Source organism: Cavia porcellus, unplaced genomic scaffold (assembly GCF_034190915.1).
Source record: "Cavia porcellus strain 051 isolate PalLab524CR breed Dunkin Hartley unplaced genomic scaffold, mCavPor4.1 scaffold_15, whole genome shotgun sequence".
In the NCBI taxonomy this organism is placed as follows: Eukaryota; Metazoa; Chordata; class Mammalia; order Rodentia; family Caviidae; genus Cavia; species Cavia porcellus.
Genome location: NW_026947498.1, coordinates 26345210 through 26366925, shown reverse-complemented (window position 1 = coordinate 26366925; position 21716 = coordinate 26345210). Strand labels below are relative to the sequence as shown.

Here is a 21716-nt window from a genome sequence, read left to right as displayed (position 1 = left end):
CACCTTAAGTCAAATGTGTACCTGTAGACATGCCGCCTCGCTTTTAATCCAGTTATTGGAATCATTGGGAGCAGTTATCTCATCCTAACAGACTCCCAGTTTGGAGTTTCTCTAAGTAGCAGAATTTGGCAGCTTTTGAAAACACATTTCTTTTTGGAAAATATGCCTGTATTTAAAAAAAAAAAAAAAAGCTAATCTTTTTAACCCTTTGCCTAATTATGTGCAAATCTATTTTTGTTACGTTATGCCTATATTTTTATATCCAAAATATATTGCACTGAGTGCTTTCAGAGGTATCAAAATACATTTTCATTATATGTACAGGTCTAATTCAAATATAATGGGAAAGGAATTCTACCATCCACAGTAAAGAAATGGATTATGTTAATTGATACTACTTGACTTAAATCTTGTGTGTGGAAAGGTTTATTTTAATATTTATCTTTGTTGTACTTACTGGTCCTTATTCTAAGAAATCAGGCTAGGATATGTTTCTTGAATTTAAGATTATATACACAGAGTCATGAAATTATATGCTCTAATAAAAATTAAAACACAGGGGCTGGGGATTTAGCTCAGTGGCATAAGCACCTGCCTTGCAAGCAGGCAGTCGTGAGTTCAATCCCTGGTGCTGATAAAAAAAAAAAAAAAAAAGGAAAAAAACAAAAAAAAATCTATAAAAAAATTAAAACACAAATTTATGAGCATACAAATGTAGAAATATTTAATAGTTACAGTTAGCAAAATCGTACTAGTGTATTTTATTTTTGCTTCTCTCAAATTCCTTGGAACAGTAAGAAAATAAGAGTGATGTATGTTTAATTCTTTTAAAAGTCTTTAAAGCATTGCAGTTGAATCAGAAATCTGCTATGACCTATAATAATTTTTACAATGCTTTTAGCAAGTTGGGGAAAGAGAAAAAATCCCATTTTAGAAAGATGCTCATGAATGTAATGGCTTTTGATATATAAACATGTCTACTAATTTTTTCTTTCTGTTTTTGTAACATTCTAGTAACTTATCAGAGAGGAGGAGAAGCAGTGAGCAGTGGAGGGAGGTAATTATCTTGCTTGTTTTGTGGAACCTAAGGGGAATTTAAAACATGACTTCTTGTCTTCCTAAGTGATACCACTTTCACTTCTTAAAAGGTTTAATTTAAAGCTGGAATTTGTTCAAATGTTTTAGAAAGACTCCACGCAGCTCTTCTGTAGAACTGAAAGAAGCCTTTGCACCTTGATCACTGACCACACGAGGGCGCACTTTAACCAAGAAACACAGATTTGCTGATTTAGCAGATGATTAAAAGGAGTTAAAGTGATTAAGCTGTGGCATTCATGAAAATTAAGAAATATAGTTGGCTAACGGGTATTATCAAAGAAAAAGTATTCATTGGAAAACATGCTGAACACAGCAGTTGCTCATAAGTTGTAGGTTATGTTTGTTTGTTTATTCTTGTTATGAATTCCGCATAGTTGACATCTCCATTTGTAGGGAAATATGTTGAAACAGAAGAAATCTAGGTAGCTGGTTAACAAAGAGCTTTTTCAGTCTCTAATTAAAAGGATCCTCAGACCTGTATTTATGATTTTTTGTTAATTATTATTCAGTGAACTTTAATATATTCACAGAGAAATCACAAATTAATGTGACAGGAGGTTTAAAGGGGCTGAAAAGGGGGTATAAATTACACGAGGCATGATCCAGGATTTGCCACCATCAGGTGTTGCTTTTTTCAAAACCAGTAGCATCAAGGTGTAAGGTGATTTTCCAAACAAAATCACTTTATATTTCAAATTCAGTTAAGTTGCTGAGTGCCCTTCTTTGTACAGTTGGCTAATATGGTTAGCTGCTAGACCCAAAATATGAGTAAGATATTCCAGCATCCAAGGAATGTATGATCTGATAGGAAAAATACTGTACTTAATACATAACAAAGAGGGATTTTTTTTTAAATAAAAAAGAATTTTGAACACTGTTAGCCAATGCTGTGCGAATATAGCGGCAAGCTTAAATCTTTTCCTTTGTGGTTACTGTGGTAGTTTCATGTTTTCAAACCCATTTAAAAAAAGCTGCCACTGAAGGTCTCCAAAACTAGGGAGGTCTTCACAAGGAATAAATCCACTTGGTTTAGAAATTAAATCTGGACATAGTTTTGCATCCAGGGGAATTCCAGGTAAGTCACAACCCAGACATTCACAAGATGTTAAAAAAAAAAAATTCTCAAGGGTAAATCTGGAATGCTTGATTTTTAACCATTATTTAATGTGTTTGATTCATAACTTCAGACTTCAGTGTTCTTTGAGCTGGACTCTGTGTATGGGCTCCTACACATATACACGCACATACATGCACACATGTGAAATGTACGCCCAGTTCTCCTCCAAAGAATTTAAAGAATTTACCACCAAAAAAGACCAGATCACCACAAGAGAAACCATGGCACAAAGACATTAGCAGCACATCTGAGTTTCTGCAGCAGAAATAAAATATTTCGAAGTTCTTAGGGATCTTTCCAAAGTTTTTTTTTCTCCATAAAAACTTTAGAAAGCTCACTAGTAGGGAAGACATAATCTTTTCAAGTTAAAAAAAAAAAAAAAAAAGAATGCTGGCAGTTAAATTGATTTTGTTTAATTATTAAAATGAAATGACCACTTACCCAAGTGAAATCACAGAAGATCCTGGAATATAATGGAATTAAGAGATAGATAAAAATCTTAGAGTCAGTGCTTTAGATGACAGTTATATACACCATTTTTATTATTTATTCATTAAAATAATAAACACCTTCCATAGGGCAGGCGCTGCTTTAGCTGCTTGGAATGTATCAGTGAGCAGGACACATAAAAAACCCTGTCTGTGTGGACTTTACATAGAGTGGCAGAGCTGGATATGAATACTAAATATTGTTGGAGTCAATGCAGCGGCTTGTGAGTACTCTGGATAAAGTCAATCAGGTTAAGAAAGGCAGACTGCAGTAGGAAAAGCCGTGTTCCCGCCGTGTGTGGATGTGTGTGTGGTTGTTCTTGCGCTCTGATAGTCGGGTAAGGGAAGAAGTGTTGATGGTGAGCTAATCACCTGCCTGCCCATTTTCTGGCCGTCTCTCAAGCCCTGGTTTCCTTGATGCCTCTTGGGCTCTTTTGAGTCCTCCCTGACCTGCTGCCATCACTTGGTTAATGCCACCCATACCGGGACCTTGTGGTCATCTTCTGTGACCTTCCAAACCATCACTGCACGTGGCTGATGCTTCTTACTCCTTTCATTGTCTGTAGTATTGCTCTGTGTCAAGCACGGTTCTCCTACATCATGCTCTGCTCTCGTAGGCCCGCTGCATAAACTCCTGGCTGGTCCAGCTTCAGTTAGCTTCATCAGCACTGCTTCCTGCACATTCTCCACCTAGAGGAGCCACAGTGAGCTCCTGAAATGCATATTGAACATGTATCTGAACTGCTGAAAAAGCCCATTTTCAGTAGGAACCATGCTATTTCAAGTATCAAGTCCAAACTTAACCTAGCATGTGAAGCCACAAGGAGTGCAGCTTTGCTGATACACGTGCCACCTCTGCATGCCATGGCCCGTGATTTCTTGCGTCCGCACACCCGCCATCTGCCGGCACTGCATTGCCTATGTGCCTGCCCTACACTGCACATTGCTGATTACTATAGCCCCAGATATCTCCCCAACCAATGCCCCTGTCAGTTTACTCAGTCTCACCTACTGTACCTCCATGAGCTCTGTCCTGGGACTATCACAACCAAGTGCCTGACATGCAAGAATGCACTTGATCGGTGTTTATATCAAGGATCACCAAATTATACCTATGGACCCTCCAGCCTCCTGTCTATTTGTGTAAAGTTTTATGAAGGGCTCATTTAATCTATCACTGCTGTGAGCTACACTGTCACTGCTTTTGAGTTGCACTGGCAGAGTTGAGTAAATACAACAGAAACTTTATGGACTACAAATTCTTCTGAGGTTGCTATCTGGCCTTTTCCACAAAACTTTTGCCAGTCCTTGGTGTTTCTGATTGCCTCTGACAATAGAATGTGTGATCTTGTATCTCAGAGAACATATAATTTTTTTTATAAATAAATGAACTTTTGTAACATAATTATTAAATAACATCAATAAATTCAATCAATATGAGTTACTGCCCATTGAAAGATGTCATTAATACAGAGAAATGAATAAATTATTGGAGAAAGGAATATAAAAAGATGTGAAGTCTGTCCCTGATGATTTTAAAGAAATTATTTGGGGCCAGAAGTTTTCTTTAATAAAGAAAAGAGTTATCTAGGAATTTTGTCTAGTTCCACAGCTTATGAATTTAGTTACGCTCAGCCAAGAAAGAATGGCAGTTGTGGTAAATCTAACCTCTCCCAACTTGAAAGAAACATGTGAGGTAACAAGGGGAGGGTGATATAAATACAGATAGCTGTTTCTGTTAGTGATGTTTTCTTCCCTCAAACATTCCAGCCACCCCTTCCAAAAATCAAAACCACAGCACATACCAGGGAAAGCACAGCAGTCCTGAGAAAGAGAGCGAGAGTGTCAGGCCAAAAGACACAGCCCGATGGAGGGAGATGACAGGCAAGGGAGGCCAGGCCTTGCTTCTCCTGAAACGTGGGCCGTGTTCTGCTCTCTCCCGGGCTTTCAAACTAAAATCCGTCAGGGCGAAGCGGACCTGGACAGCCCTTATAGCCACTTGCCTTCGCCATTTTCCCAACTCCTAGATGCTGTGGTATTTTATTTTGTGGTTTATTAGCATAAAGAAGTTTTCTTAGAGTGACAGAGTAGAATACCTGAAATGACAGAAGGAGGATTGAAAGTAATCACTGCCTAATTATTAAAAAATAAACATACACGAACCTTTCATAGATGATCAGATGATATAATGATACCTTGTGATTTTCTTTTAAATTTTGACACAGGGTCTCCCTTAACTGCGTAGGCCCAGGAAGAACTTGCCCTGTTTCTGGCTCAGCTTTGCAGGGGGCTGGGGTTATGACTGTGTTGCACCAGGCCCAGCTGATGCAGTGGTAGTTTAGCTCATGTTAACTACTGTAATCAATGTGTTTTGCTTCTGCTTCAAATTAGTTGTCGGGCAGTTAAAATGTCTGAGACATAGTAGGTAAGTTTGCATGTAATTTAAATAGGTCTTAACTCGCTTATCAGAGTAGCTGCATAACACCCCTCCTGAAAAACCTCTGAAATACACACATGACCTTTTAAGATTCGTTGTGGGGCAGTTGACAGGGTTTACTTTTTCCTTTTAATAACTGGCTTTCCAAACTCAAGTTTAACAAAGAACTAGGATGTAAGGTTTTAATCCTACTTCCTTAGTGGAAGTCACTCATTTATATGAGAAGGTCTCTAAGTTTATGATAATATTAAAACACTTGCTGTAAAAGTGTTATTTAGTGAATCTAAGCAGCATACATGTATTAACTGTTCATTTTGAAACATGTAAATCAGCCTGTGGAAAATTTCTACTTGACCCCTACTTCAAACACAGTATCACATCGCTGTGGTGTCAAATATGGGAAGGGGTTCAGTTTAATAACTCCAATCGTGATAACAGCCCTGGTGTAGCTTCAAGATAGAATAAAATAGGAAACTGAAGATTAGCAGGTGCAGCATTCCCGTACCTAACATCTATTTCAAAGACTCCAGTTATCTGTGCCACAGCCAGCATCTCAGTGTTTAACATTTCAACCCTTCAGCTTCATTGCTCTTCAAAGCATGTTTTTATCACCAATTTTAATGCTGCAGTCAGTTGGCTCAGTCTTAACAGCTTTATCCTGAATTTTAGCACTTCAGACATTTTCTCCACCCTTCCTTTTATTAAGTGTTTGAAGCTTCTGGAACTTTCTGCACCCTCCAGGTGTGTGCTTCTCACATCTGAGACCACGGTGTGTGTGCTGGAGCACCTGCTTGTGTTGCAACCCTCACTCTGCCCCGTACTTGTTTTGTCCAACTGCATACAGGTCTCCAGGTGTTTTAGGCTCCTCGTCTATAAGAGGTATATAATAACAACCCCCTGATTAAATTAATTAATGCACTTTAAGGACTCAGAACAATGCCTTACACACAGCAAGCAAAGAGTATTTATTTTAATCACATAAATATATACACCTACATAGATAGAGATAGAAAGTATAAATCCACATTCTTTATTTAAATTGAAGTGTTCCTCAGATAACCTTCCTTTGCTGAGTAAGTTTCTTCAGTTGATTTCCTATGTAGTCATACACAGAATAGACACAAGGGAGGGAAATGCCAGGTTCTTGCTTCCCAAGTAGAATGGGAGGTGTGCATATCGCCCTTTAACAAAGGAAATGAAACCCAGAAGAAAGTGTTTGTGTCGTCTATAGCTCCTGTTTACTGTGGCGTGGACAGCACATCATACATCATCACCTCTTTTGCTGAATTATCACATGGAGTCAGTGTTAGCCAAGGACATGAAGAATGCCGCCCTCGGACTCCAGATTGAGTCCCTGGCGCTGGTGGTCCAGGGCTCCCATTAATAACTACTGATCCACTTTGCCTCCCCAATGCACGGTGAAAGAGGATTAACATCTGTTGTGCAAAAAAAAATGAGTGCTAATATTTCTTTTAGTTGACATCTTTGTTTTACCAATTTCATTCAGTGGCTTTCCTTTGTTTATGCAGGGACTTAGGACATTTTACATTGTCACCATCAGAAAACGTTATCAAGCTTACGGAAGCGTACGCTGAAACAGCGATGCGCCTCTGTGCAGAACACACAGAGCCCCAAACTCAGTTTCTGAAACATGATTTCTGAAGAATAATATGGAAATGGCCCTAATATGAAGTTTCATTATCTCAGTAAATGAATTCTCTGTTTTTCAAGTTTCCAGAAGAATTTCAGTTACTGGATTAAATGTGTAAAAAATGTAAATGGCTTTAACTAGGGGATTTTTTTTAAAGCTACTAAATGAATTGAAAACTAAACGAATTGGAACCCCCTGTTTGAGTTTTAATCACTATGACTGATGGTGGACTCAACGGGAAAACATTTCAAGCCTGAAGCACAGCTCCAGCAGGTTACAGACTCATGGCTGTGTGTGCTGAGATAGTTCCCAGCGCTCTGGGCCACAGCTCCCTGCCTGTAAAGAAAAATAGCATTCAGCATCATTCACCAAAGGGTTGTAAGAGGACTGAAGTGTTTGTCGGAATTATGAGTAGGAACTATTATTTCCTATTCGTATCATATTTGCTTTCTCTTTGTTTGTTTGTTTGTTTATTGTTTGTTTCCTTCAGGCCAGGACTTCTCAACATTAGTGAGCCCGCCGCACAGCCCTGGCTGGCAGACACCTGGCCCAATACTGGCAACAATCACAACGACTGCTCCATCAACTGCTGCACGGCTGGCAATGGCAACAGCGACAGCAACCTGACAACCTACAGCCGCCCAGGTTAGGGACACAGAGAGCTGGATCTGTGGGGGGCTTTAGCGGGAATTGGCCAGCAGCAGCTTCGCATCCTTTCCCTCTGAGCTGTGGGAAAGGCAGTGTTTATCAACAGTTTCATGAAATGTTGAAGGTTGGGTGAAACCCTTGTCTCACCCAAGTATTTTCTTTATCCCTGAAAACCCATACTACATCCTCCAGCAAGAAAATATTCTCAGAGAATAGAAAATACGAATTCTAGGATAGCAAGGAAAATTGAAAATCTTATAGAGGTGTTTATTTTTGCAATATTTGTGTAATGTAATTATATTTATTCAATTTTAATATTTAGTTGCTTTCATGACTTGTGGAATAATGTAGTTCCAAAGGTTACTAAGTCCATAGATAGAGCAAACCAAACTCTTTAACAGCAATAACAACAGTAATAGTGGCACAAAAATAGTAATAAAAATCTTAAAGGAAAACTAAAATTTTAAATCAGATATTATGATACAGAAGTAAACTTGGAAGACACAAGAAATGTGTACTTTTTTCTAAATGTATATGTATATATTTATTGTCTGTTGTGTATTTTGATTGAGAAATATGGGACTTGGCTAAAATTTCATGCAAAAAACACAACAGAAAACCAAATAGGCATGAAGTTTGCAAGATCTAAAAAAAGGAAAATGGAAGAAAATGGCAAACAGTTTCACAAAAACAAAATGATTTCAGTAATCACGATATAGGAAACATCAAACTTTGTATTTACAAAGAATCAAGGTGAATGACTAAAAATGAAGTAGCCAGTGGGATGAGGAAAAGAGAAAGATAAGTAAATAGAGATGTTACAAACTCCAAACAATAAATCATACAACAATCCGTACGTTTCCTTTTGAAACAATGCTAGATCTTCATTCCTTGAATGTGGAGGTGATGATCTACACAGACTGTGTCACCCACAGCCCATGTTCTAGTTATTTAAATAAATACCTATATAATTATAGATAAAAAACGATGCTAAGTCCTATAAGAGAGAAGAATTGGCTGTACACATTTAAATTAATACATAGAGCTTCATTACTTAGCATGGTAGCCACTGGCCACAGATGGCTATTTAAATTCAAGTTAATTAAATAAAATTAAGTTGTTTATCCACAGTGTCCAAATTTCAAGTCCTCTGTAGCCACATATGGGCAGTGGGTCAGCTCTTGGACAGTATAGGGTAAAGACTCAGTGGATAGCACTCATACAGAAATGTGCATTTTGCCTTTATGATGTTTCTTAACCACAATTAAACAAAACTTAATGCCTAGAAATTAGATGTGAGGATTGCTAAAGGTCTGATGAATCAGATATCTCTGTGCCCTGATCATGTGTAGGAGGAATGCAGAGTAGTTTATTTCTATAGGACAGAGAAGTTGTGAAGTTTTCTTAATAATATATTTATATTTGCATCTTTACTAGTAAGCATATTAATTTATTATTTTTAACCTATCCAGCTGAAAAACAGTTTTTTTTTTTTTTGAAGAAAATAAATATTTATTTAACTCACAGTTTGTGGAGATTTTAATCTGTAATCAACTGGCTCCAAGCCAGAGTGGCATGGCACAGGGGCATTCAAGACAGCAGAAGATAAAAACAGTGGCAAGAGCAAAGGTGTAGCGGGGGAGCAAGGTTCCTCATGGCTGGTAGAGAACTCACAATCTCTGTGCCCTCCTCTTGCACAGAATGAGGATGTTAACAAAGTGAGAACACTGGCCCCTGCTGAGTCCCTCAGTTAAACTTCTAAACTTTTAAAGTGACACAATGTATCAACCATTACACAGTGTATTACGATTTGTGAAAAACAGTTTTCAAGGAGACATGTTAATGTTGGCCTCAAGTTTGAATAACATGAATAAAATAATGGGGTTTTCACAGTAACTTGTATTATATTTAAAAATGTTTTAACTTCAAAATAGGTCTTGAGTTCTTCCTGTGTATGAAAATTTTCAACTTGAGGCCTTACATGTCTCTTGTGTATTAGTTATGTAATTCCTAAATATTTCAATAAGATGAAAACTAGAGTGGAAATGAAATATTAGGCACATTAGAAATTATTCTGGGCTTTATTTGATGTGTTGACCCTGGTGGCCATGATTCATTTTGTCATTATCATCATCATTTTATTCTTCTTGGGATGTCATTATGAGACCATGAAGAAGTGATTATGCAGCATCTTTCCTATAATGATGATCGTTTATACCCAAGACACCAGCTAATAAACGTCTCCTGAGCACTGCTTGCTATCACCTTACCCTGTTCCTCTTTTGACCAGAAATACTTAATAAAATATTAGCACCTCAGAAATTTTGATCTGCAGATAGTTTCCCCCTGCTTTCTGCATTTTGCACTTACAGTCCTTATTTTATTCCCTCAAGAGCTTTTAGTTTTAAATGCCTCAGTAACCAAAGGCTAGAAAATTTAAAGTTGACGTGTAAAATTCACTTGTATATTATGTTAGTGGAATTCCCACTAATATGGCTTTCAGAGGAAATCCATTTTACATTGAATGAATTATTTACCACAAAGCACCTTAGAAATTCAAAATCATTGAGTCTCTACACAAATTTTGTGCATCCCGTTATCCCTCAAATTTTATTGTCTTTAGAAAGTCCATTGACTATTTGGCCCTTTTCTTTGATCTTACTTAAACCCATTTGTATATTACACACCAATTTTACTGTGACTCACAAAACTTCTTAGAAAGCAATTTAAAACGAATAACCATGCAGAATGACTTTTTCCTTTTCCTCTCCATTGCACATAGCTGATTGTATAGCCAATTATAACAACCAACTGGATAACAAACAAACAAATCTGATGCTCCCTGAGTCAACTGTTTATGGTGATGTGGACCTTAGTAACAAAATCAATGAGATGAAAACCTTCAATAGCCCAAATCTGAAGGACGGGCGTTTTGTCAATCCATCAGGGCAGCCCACCCCTTACGCCACTACCCAGCTCATCCAGTCAAACCTCAGCAACAACATGAACAACGGCAGCGGAGACTCCAGCGAGAAGCACTGGAAGCCACCAGGTCCGCAGAAACAGGAAGTGGCACCCATTCAGTACAACATCATGGAGCAGAACAAACTGAACAAAGGTGACGAGCTTTGTGTTGAATCCAGTCCTTTATGGTGCGGGTGCCATGACTCCTGCAGAGCTGGCCATAGAGTCTGGTCTGTGACTAGCAGGGACAATCCTCTTGTTAACCAAGAATTCTTTATTTCTTTGGTTTCAAAATTTCTAGCGTCAAAGAGCTAATAAGCAGAACAATAACCTTGGAAAATTGATTTTATAATAATATATAAGTATTTTCAAATGGTCTGGAGATTAATTTAAATTTAATAGTAGGTGAGGAATTGCTTAGGACATACAATCTTTTATTCATAAGGCAGATGTGCAACCGTCACAATACTTAACATTTTCAGTAAATAGGCTATCCCATTCTTTCCACTTGAGGATGGAAGATAATTGCTTTACATGGTCGTATAAACTAATGCATTTTTATATCAAAGAAAAATAATTAAATTAAACTTGAGCTTGAGAGGTGGTTCAATTTGTTGTATTTCTCCTACCTCATGTGATTACTGAAACTACTACAATGTATGATTTTAGAACCTAAATTTCTTTGGTTGGCCTGATTGAAGTCTGTCAGCATAGAACCTAAAATAAATTGAGTTTTGTATTAACTTGAAGCAGTAGAATAGTATTTACGGCCTGAGGGGAATGTCTCTGTATTGTAATATATGTGGGCTAGAAGAATAGGTATTGGATTTCTTTGTAGTTCTTCAGGCTACTGTTTTAATAATATGATTTGCAAAATTAGACCTATAGGAAAAAACAGGATTGCTCTAATTTGAATAGATGGAGCAATGTTCTGGAAATATCAAGGCAGAGAATGCATTAGAGACAGATTTATTTTCTCTAGGCTCGAATTGAGAGTATTTTGTTCCAAAATAAAGCTTACTATAGCTGGAAATTACGAAAAGATAATGTAAACATTTCATTTGATTAAATTCATGTTAATGTTCTAATTTTGATAACTCAATCATTCAGACTTTTCTCAAGTTTGAGATAGCAACTGATTAGTACACACAATTTATCAAACATTTATTAAGATTCCTGCATAAATTCATAATAAATACAGATAAAACTGAAAGAGCTGGTTTCTGAGATTGCAGAGTTTGCTATGGGATTCAAGCTATTATCACATTATTTCTCCAAAGTATATGGTTTTGCCCTGGACCTTGGACAGCCCTGACAGTCCTCTACAAATATTTCAGAGCTCTGGTTTGCTGTTCATGCTACTGGTAAGCAGATTTGATATGTTGGAGCACAACAAAGACCCTGGAAAGCAACTGTACTGACAGATTTTTTTTTCTGACTATATCCCAGTGGCAAGCTTATCGTTGAGTTTTCACCTTTGCCTAAATAAGCAAAAGAATTCCTGAAACAAATTCATGTATTTCATTTTCTTATCAGGGGCACATTCGTATTAGAGATAATCTTGCTGACAAGTTTCAATTTTTTATTTTAACTTACATTTAGTGATTTATAGACATGATATTTCCGTATCTTACTATCTAAAATCACTACATGTCATATATAGTAAAGGGAGACTAAATCCAGGACCTTAGGCAGGCTAAGAATATACTCTGCCATGGTGCTGTGCACTCACCAATCCTTGACAATTGAATATAAAAATAAGAGAGATCAAGTGTGGGAAATTTAAATATGAAAATATGAATTTATGTAGGAATCTTAATAAATGTCTGATAAATTATGTTTTTGTACTAATCAATTGCTATCTCAAACTTGAGAAAAGCCTGAATGATTATCAAAATTAAAACATAGAACATGAATTTAATCAAATGAAATGTTTGTTATCTTTTAGTAATTTCCAGCTCTAGTAATTCATTGCTTCAGTTAGTCAAAAATACAGAGAAAACAGAGGTGTGAAATAACTCCCAAATAGAAAAATACATGTCTAATTTTTCTGTCTGAAATGTGTAGATTATCGAGCAAATGACTCAATTCCTCAGACGATCCCATACAACCAATCATATGACCAGAATACGGGAGGCTCCTACAATAGTTCAGATCGGGGCAGCAGTACGTCGGGTAAGTAAGAGGAACCAAAGAAAACGTCATCTTCTCTTTTGTAAAAGATGGTGCATCCTATGATTATGAATTGAGCAATAATGGACTGATACTTTTAGGTGATACATAGAATCTCTTTGTATCATTTGAATTTTACCTAGGTTTCGTCCCTGCAATTTAAGGGACCATCCATGCTACAAACTATTTTATATTCTATTTGATCAAATACTAAACAGAAACATGAACTAATCTTTATAACAATTAAAACTTCCTTTTCTCCTTTAGCCAAAATGTAACTAAAAGTATTGCACATGAAGCTAAATCTGCTAAATCTGTTACTACTTGAATCTAAACTATAAACACACGTATCATCTGGGCTCACTTAAGCAGAATAAAAGCTGGATAGGAAATAACCTGAGATCTAGGTACAACCTGTCCCACTTTATAATCCCTTTGTGATCCTTCAGTACTTGCCTAGAAACCTCGGGATCGGTCTCACAACCTCAATTAGTCCATGGCTCAGAAGCGACACTCAGGCCCTTCCCTGTGTGTGTCTTTATGCTATTGCAGCTGTTTGCCAGCTGTTTTCCTGATAGAAGCTGCAGATGGGAACTTGCTGGTGCTTAAGTCCTGTTTTTCTAATTAAAGGGGGCTCATTATTAGAACTAACATGTGGCAAGTCCCACCACAATTAGAGCACACCGATTGATCTTGAGTGGAGTGTGTTTCTCCAGGAGAGGGTAGGGACAGGCACCTCCCAGCAAGTGCGTTAAAGTGGTTGTTGGGGATTTTCAGCCAACTGTGTATATCCTTCTTCTGTAATAAACACACATTTACACTTTACAATCTTCATTTTCTATCCATTGTTGAAGTAGTTCCTAGAAGGACTCAGAGATGGTTTTTATTGTTCATATTTTCTCTGCTTTTACTTTATGTTCTGTTTTTTTTTTTAATAATTAAAATATAATTAAATGATTCTTTTTTCTTTTCAAATTAAACTGAGTGAAAAGTTTGGGGAAGACCATATAGCATATTTAAAGTGTGATTATCTTATGTCATTTTATCTTTGGATTCTTAATCACTAATAGAAATACATATCTTAATATAAAAAGCCACGGTTCTAGCTTTTCTAATTTTCAAATGGCCTTTGCGACCTTAGCATAGGCACTAGATCCTGGTGTTGTGCTGCTTGTCTCTTGTTGTGCGAATGTTTGGTAAAGTGTTGTGAACATGTGAAATCTTGTGGTGGGCAGAGGTGAGAACAGAGCAAGGAACTAAGCCGTGGGAGGGCCGTGACAAGTCTCTGTGGATTTGTCGTAGCAGATGTGCTTCAGGAAATCAAGGGGAAACACACAAGTCAGTGTTAGCTCTGCGACACATGCACTGCAGTTCCAACACGACGCAACTCAGGGGTGGAGGAGAAAAGAGAGACACGTAGCCCTTGGGCTGACAGTCAGAGATTTTTAATAACAGCCTCTTCAGCCCACATTTTGTGAAGCAATAGCAGGGCAGAGACAGCTGGTGTAAGAAACACTGCCATTTGAATGAAATTCCCAAGTGACTTAATAAAAAGAAATCATTGAATAAACTAAGACCTATTTCATCCACCATGTGACTTGTTGCTATTTCAGAGAAAAGTTTTTTTAAAATTAATCAGTATAATTCACTGATGCTATAGAATTGGGTAAAAAAAGAATTACAAACTCATCATCTATATTATACATATGAAACTACAATACAACATACTGAAGAGGAAATATTTTATCCCAATACCTTTTGATCCAATTTTTTTCATGACTATGTATAGAGCTAACAATATTTTTAAAATATACCAAAATTGAAAATCACATCATAGTAACACTTGAATAATTGAGTTATTTCCAGCTACCAAGAATATGCAACAACATCATTTTGCTAAAAGCTGTAATTTTATAGAAATAGTAGCTAAAAATACTTTTATTCCATTCTTAAAAACATTTTTCTCCTTCTTTGTCATTAGATATATTAATTCTCCTTGACTTTCTGAAGAAAACTAGTAATTTCATTATGCCTAAAATATTTAAACGGACAAGTACAGATTATATATATTCAGTGATTTAATGCAACAGTGAAACTCTAATAGATTGTATCTGTATCATATTGTATTTTAGGTTTCAGCAATTAAATAATAGAAAGGCACTCCAGAAAATATGTCTACAGCTCATTTGTTTTAGATGATAATACATAATGCGATTAATTGCTGCAGGAAGATCGCTATTAATGATATGACTTATAAAATTCATCTCTGGTTTTATTACTTTTTGCTATGTAGTTAGGAGTTAGGCTTTGCAATTCTTCTTGTACAAAATCATATTTAAAATTAATGAGGAAAAGTAAGTTTAGCTCCATCTACATATACGAATTATAAGATTGTATTTGCAGAAAATAATTAATGTAAGGATAATGGAAAACTTTTGAAAGGCAGAGGTAAAAGCTTTGTATTTTTCTCCCCCTAGGGAGTCAAGGGCACAAGAAAGGGGCACGAACACCCAAGGTACCAAAACAAGGAGGCATGAACTGGGCAGACCTGCTTCCTCCTCCCCCGGCACATCCTCCTCCTCATAGCAACAGTGAAGAGTACAGCATTTCTGTAGATGAAAGGTAAGGGGAGGTACAGATGTAAGTGGTGCAGTATAATCATTGCTGAAGCACATAAAAGTCATCGCTAACCTGGATCGCTGAAAGGTGACTGATTATTGAGGTCCACAAGCCTTGTCTCTAAATGAAAAACAGCATTGGTCAGTATAACAAAGCCACTCTCCTCCAGGCTGCCCAAGAAAGCCTTTACAGGCTTATTTACAACTGACAATTTTGTATACCCAGAGACCCACACAACAATCCTGCATCTATAACTATATATACAAGCCTGTACACATGGTGGAATTTTCGAATACAGTCAGACATTCATGCAGTGGTTTCCATCAGTGTTGGACCACGTATATGACGGTGATTCCTTCAAATTATAATAGGCTTGAAAATACTTGTTGATTAGTACTTTCACTGTCCTATTCTGTACCGATATCACATTTATCTATAGCTACAAAGCTTGCTAATGTGTTGTAGTTACCTTTAGTGCTAAGTACTGTGTTATGTGCTGTACGGGTTTGTAACCTAGGAATGATAGACTCTGTCATTGTGTGTGGTGGACTGTATCATCATACACTATGGAATTTACACAATCATAGAATCACCTAACAATGGATATCGCAGAACATTACCTATCTCTATGCGATACATGACTGTTGGAACTTGTTTAGGACATTGGTAAATTCTCTCAAAATAATTGTGTAGATCGGCACTTCAACCATGGAATCTTGAAAAATTCCTGGTAAATATTATACCTTGCAAAGAAAATTTTTGTAGTAATTTAAACTTTTCTGCATTTTTGTCTCAAAAAAATTTAACAAGTAAAAATGATCCACATGACAGAAATTAGAAAGTTAATGTCCTTCTTTACTCCATAATCTGTGTAACTGTGATCTCTATAACAAAATAATTGCTTCACCACTAGGGTCATAGAAGGAGAATTCACTTAATGTAGGGAAATAGCAACAAAAAGGAAAAACCAAGCTGAAAATTGATTCTTTTCAGGGACTACTAGAAAAATAGAGCTTTGTTTTTCCACTCTTCATGAAAATAAATAAAGAAATAAAGAAAAGTGTTTTGCAGTTCTATGATCAGGATCCAAATCATATTAATAAAATATATTTTCAAGGAAAATTCCTATAGAAAAATATTATAATACCCCTTATCTATAGTATTTGTGTTTTATAAAGTTTGGGTGAGCATCCAGTTAGTCAAAGTTGAACCACTGCACTAGAGAAAATAGAGCTGGGTCCCTTTGAGCGTCAGGTCACATTTGTGTCAGTACGTAACTCTGTGGAAAGCTGCTGTGTTGAAGGATACTTTATGTCATTTCTGAAAAAACTGCATTTGCTCAAGGTGTATTTTCTCTGTCAGGCACCTGGCATTCTTCCTGTGATAAGGAGCACCAGACAGTACTTTGTATTGATGAGAAATCATCGGTATAAAGACAAAGTTACAAATATGCTATTATGTAAACTGTGTTAAAAGGACAGTTGTTTAAGAGTGAGAGTTGGCATACGAAGTGGAATGTCAGCTCTTTTGGCCCACCTGAGAACACGCATGTCAGGTGTCTCGAATTGTTGGACTCTGTGCATACGTGGGAACGGCTATGGATGTGTTATGGGTCTGGATTTGGGAGTTGTGAATCAATTTTACTGAGTCAGGGAATTTGAAAATATGGAATTGCCAAGTAATGAGGACAGGCTTGGCAGAATTTTTAAAGTTTATGTTCCAGTGTATTTTAACATAATGCTTATTACTATTTTAGTCCATGAAAAAGGATGAAAAGGAAATAGTGTACATAGGTTAAAAAAAATTAAAGCTACAAGAAATGTAACTGTGACCAAAGCTAAAGTCTGATTTTAACTAGAAAGAATGAACCTGATCTGCTGGTAATTCTTCTCGACATTGACAAATGAGAAATTTCTCAATTAAGAGAGGGCGCTTTATAGACCCTGAGACCACACAGAGCTGTGCACTCCAGGAGAAGTAACGGGAAACACATGCTAGGGAGTGAGGGGGCAGAAAGCAAATGTAAGCCAGATTCCGCAGACATCTGAACGCGGTGCCTGGGCGTTTTTATTCTGTTCTCTAAGCAAACAGCCACTTTTTTTTTTTTTTTAGTTTGGAGCAAATTAATAACCTGAGAGTGATGTGCATTAGACTAAAGTAACTTTGGAAAAATCGAAGGAATAGTCACTAGAGGTAAAGAGACCAATTGAGAGGTGATTGCAGTAGCACTTGTTACAAAATAAAAATACAGAAGTAGATTCCGGACAGATTTTCTAGAAAGAGTGTAGATAAACTGGGATACCATTTGGAGGAGAAGAGACAATTCTCTGTATGGTGGTTTTAGTCTAGATGAGTGAACTGCTATGCTACATGATAACAAAGGAAACAGAAAAGGGTGACAAAATGAGACAATGAGGAGGAAAGTAAAAGAAGATACAAAAGAATTGCATTATGTCAGTGTCAGTTTTTCTACATTAAGGTAAAGAAGGAAGATGGCGAATAAGTAAACAAGAGGTAACAACACCACCATTTTTGGAGAAAGGTACATCACTACCACTCTACTCAATAATAGGGTAAGAAAAAGAGAAAAACAGGGACCATTTCCCCAATTTATCTTGATTCCCACACAGCTCCAGCAGAGAACCAAAAGAGCATTTTATTATTTAAGGGCACTGAATGTCTCACTCACCATCCCAAATACAAACAACTAGTTCGTTTTGTGCTCAGATGAAGACAGTGATTGATTACCATCTCAGAAGAAAGTGAGTTGTATTACACTAAATAAGTCATTGTCCAGTAGCATCTCCCTTTTTTAGAGAAGAAATTTTCTCAGTGCACAGAGTGAAGCATCTTATCTTCAGGCCATCTGCAGTACCATCTCTGCATCTTCTTCCAGTGAACATTTTTAATTGGAAAGACAAACTCTACTAACTCCATTTTGTTAAGTGGACTTCTCTTATTCCTTGACTTCTCAGCTTCTCTACTATATAAGTTGTAATTTCTCAAAGAAAAATGCTGGGTGTAATTCACAGAAAAATGCTCTGTGTAATTCACAGAAATTTATGACTATGGACATTTTAAAAACAGTATCTCCTTAATATGAGCCCTAAATATCAGATTTTAAAAATGATTTATATTCCAGGTAATATAAATACCAATGGTTATTTGCATAACCAAAAGTAATGCTAGATGCTCTTATAATTCATTTTAGCTATGACCAAGAAATGCCATGTCCTGTACCACCAGCAAGGATGTATTTGCAACAGGACGAATTAGAAGAGGAGGAGGATGAAAGAGGTCCCACACCCCCTGTGCGGGGAGCAGCTTCTTCTCCAGCTGCCGTGTCCTACAGTCATCAGTCCACTGCCACTCTGACACCCTCCCCGCAGGAAGAGCTCCAGCCCATGCTGCAGGACTGCCCCGAGGAGATTGGCCACATGCAACACCAACCAGACAGGAGGTATGGGGTCATCAGCTACCTTCTCTTAGAAGTGGAATAATTTCTGCTCTTCAGGGGCATTTACTAAATGCTACACAAAGTGGTTTTCAAATCACCCAAGCATTTTCTTGAACTAGCATTCCACAGTAATCCCAGATAATGAATGTATCAAGTAAAATTGTTGACTATCACATTAGATTAATGGATTTCAGTGAACTTGCAGCCGTAAAATAATACGTATTAACACTCACCCACTTATGATAATTACATTCATAAAAACATGGTTTGCTAATCTCATAACATGTTATTGATGGTGGATGTTTTGTACTTTTTCTTTTTCCTGGGTAATGTTCCTTCTTGGGCCTACAGAAAAATAGACTTTCTCATCTTTTAAAATTAAATCCACATAACGATGTGCTGTCTCATAGTTGTAGTATCATAAAAGCATGAGTTTGATATGTTCATTTTATGTTGACCCCAGATGCCATTATTTTGTTTTAGATATTAGGTTGAAATACTTTTATCAAGATTATTGACCTGTGTGTGTATGTATGTGTGCGTGTGTGTGTGTGTGTCTCCACAGAGGCTTTTCAATTTCTAAAACTTGTTCTATTTTATTAGTATACATTAGAAGTACATGAAGTTTACATTTATTTTAGGGAGTAGGTGTATGTGCTTTAAATGTTTTGATTGTTTTTATTCCTCTTCTCCTGTGCACCTACCTCCTTCCCTCTCTCTGGATCTTCTTTCTCCCTTTTCATTTTTATTGGTAATGTTTTAGGTAATATTTGACACATATAATGATTACATTTACTGTAAGCATGTGAAACCTTTTTCTAATTTATATATTGAACATTGCCAACCAATACATTTTTTGTTACATCCAATGACTTCACTTGTCATTTGTACCACATAAAACCTATTACTGCATCATGTTAGCTCTTCTCGCATTGTTGATGACTTTGTTTGGACTCTTTTACTGTCCTTGACTTTATATTGTTTGTCTATTGCTTTACATACTCTTAACGTAATTTGAAACTAACTGTATTATTTGCCTCCGAAGAGTCTCCTTCAGTGTCTTCAATGAATAACAAATTTTGGTTCTTGCTGCTTGAATTTTTCTCTGTAGATTAAAAGAGAATTTGAAGCCTTTACTCTCTTTTCTGTCATTAAGAATACAAATTATGTACTCTCTTAAAAAGGGAGTTGTTAAACCTGCCTGTGTGGGGACATTGTATTGCCATGTATTTAAATTCGATCGTATTAACTCTTGGCATTGATGAAGACTGAGAACAAACAAAACATCTCTCTTCCTTGTTTAGTTGACAGACCATCCCTGCTAACGTTTATGAGAGCCAAATGAGAGACTAACACTCTAAAATACTTCAATGTTGTTTTCTTGTTCTCTAAAAGTACCTATTTCCTCCACTCTTTCCTGTGCCGCCAATACCTTCTCCTAGCAAGTATTCTTTTGTTTGCCTTGGATACTGCCTTCCACTTTTTTTTTGGTAAACAAAAGTCAGTTTAGATTTATCTGCCTTGAGATTCCAACCTTGTCCCTCTTGTTCCGTGCTCCCTTCTTTCCACTGTGAGCTCTGCTGCTTTACACTCCCCTTCCCCAGGCCTCTCTTCTGATTACCTGGTGTCTTCCTGTTGAGTGCTTTTCACTGTTTGCACCCTTGTAGTTCCCATTCACACATCTGCTCCTGCCTCCTGCCTTCTATCATTTTGCTTCCGTTAGTTGACCAAAAGAAGCCCCCTAACAGAAAAATTGAAGGGCATCCTAATCTGTAGCATACTTAAGATTTCTGGCACTTTTATTAGTTGTTATGAGAATCAAATGAGATAATGTTTGTTAAATATCTGAAGCCGGATAAGTAGTCAACGAATAATATTTCCCTTCTATACCTGATAGTTTGACTATTCTGGTATATTCTGAGGACTGTCAAATTTGTTTCGCCAACCAAGAGTGTTTTCCTGAGTGTCTTAATGATGTTTGCAGTTTGATGACTCACATGTCCAAATTCAAATTTGTCATTTTTGCAATAAACTTTTCAATCTTTAATGACTATCTTATCTAGAACTATCCACCATTATTATTTGGCCAGTGTGTTATACCTGAAATAGCCAAGGGAATAGGCAAAAATTATTAAACATCTTTGTCATCTGATGCCACCTTGATTCTCTTACCGTTTAATGTTTTTTGCTGTCTTCATACCATTTCATAAGTTATTTGTTGTTCTTTTAATGCTGACTCCAAATAGTTCTTGATTTTGTGCCTCTGTTTCTATTCCAATAGTGGGTAGAAGAGGGCCTCAGTCCCTATCCCTTCAAATTCTTCTATATTCCTGAAATGATCTCCATTTTCCTTCTCTCTTGTTTGTGTCCACTCTCACGCTATCTTTCTTTGTGTACAGAAGTCTGCATGTGTTTCCCTAAGTCTTACTCTCTACGCAATATTCAGAGCCTTTTAATATCTTTTTCCTTTTACTTAGCATTTTCTCTCTTTTCCTAAACATGTGTTTTCCATGAATTTGTCTTAAAGCCACCAGCACCTGGTCTTGCACAGGCTGCTTTTCATCTCCTACCAAGTATTTCTCATTGTTCCAATTCATGCTCCAATGCCACTGCTGGATAGCTCTCCTCTCCGGGTGCCTGGGAGAAATCACGTGACAGTCCTCTCTGTTTGTACTCCTCTTATCCTGATTACAGGTTTTCAGATTGCATTTACCATTTATATTGCTATTTCTTCATTTAAATTTAAAGCTCTTTGAGGACAGAACACATATTTTACCTTTTTTTGTGTGTGCAACACTGAGTTTTATTCAGTATTTGATGACTGGACTCTGATACTGCAATAATATTTGGAAGTAACCTTCTTTCTACTGTTTTAGGTAACAGCCAATTGTATAAAATTGAAGTGGACATTTGTAACTGAAACATTTGTTACATACCTACAGTTACAATTTGATGACATGTAGCCTATTAAAGCATTATCTTTAGTACATAAAGGTATTATTAACTTTATTTTCACGATCATTTATTTTCATGATCATTTCATGTAACATTGAACACTAAAGTAT

The 21716-nt window shown here is 36.8% G+C and overlaps 1 protein-coding gene across 7 annotated transcripts in view; it reads left to right on the top strand.

The window, feature by feature from the left end:
• The window catches only part of Robo1 (roundabout guidance receptor 1), a 1010950-nt gene that overhangs the window by 964799 nt on the left and 24435 nt on the right, over positions 1-21716 (top strand). For 5 of the 7 annotated variants that reach the window (XM_063224749.1, XM_063224750.1, XM_063224748.1 and 2 more), the window contains 6 exons: positions 1015-1057; positions 7282-7436; positions 10222-10557; positions 12471-12578; positions 15053-15197; positions 18406-18654. In XM_063224749.1, the coding sequence (XP_063080819.1) occupies positions 1015-1057; positions 7282-7436; positions 10222-10557; positions 12471-12578; positions 15053-15197; positions 18406-18654 (1036 nt within the window). The remainder of the gene's footprint in view (positions 1-1014; positions 1058-7281; positions 7437-10221; positions 10558-12470; positions 12579-15052; positions 15198-18405; positions 18655-21716) is intronic. The other 2 variants (XM_063224753.1, XM_063224752.1) reach the window with 1 other exon arrangement.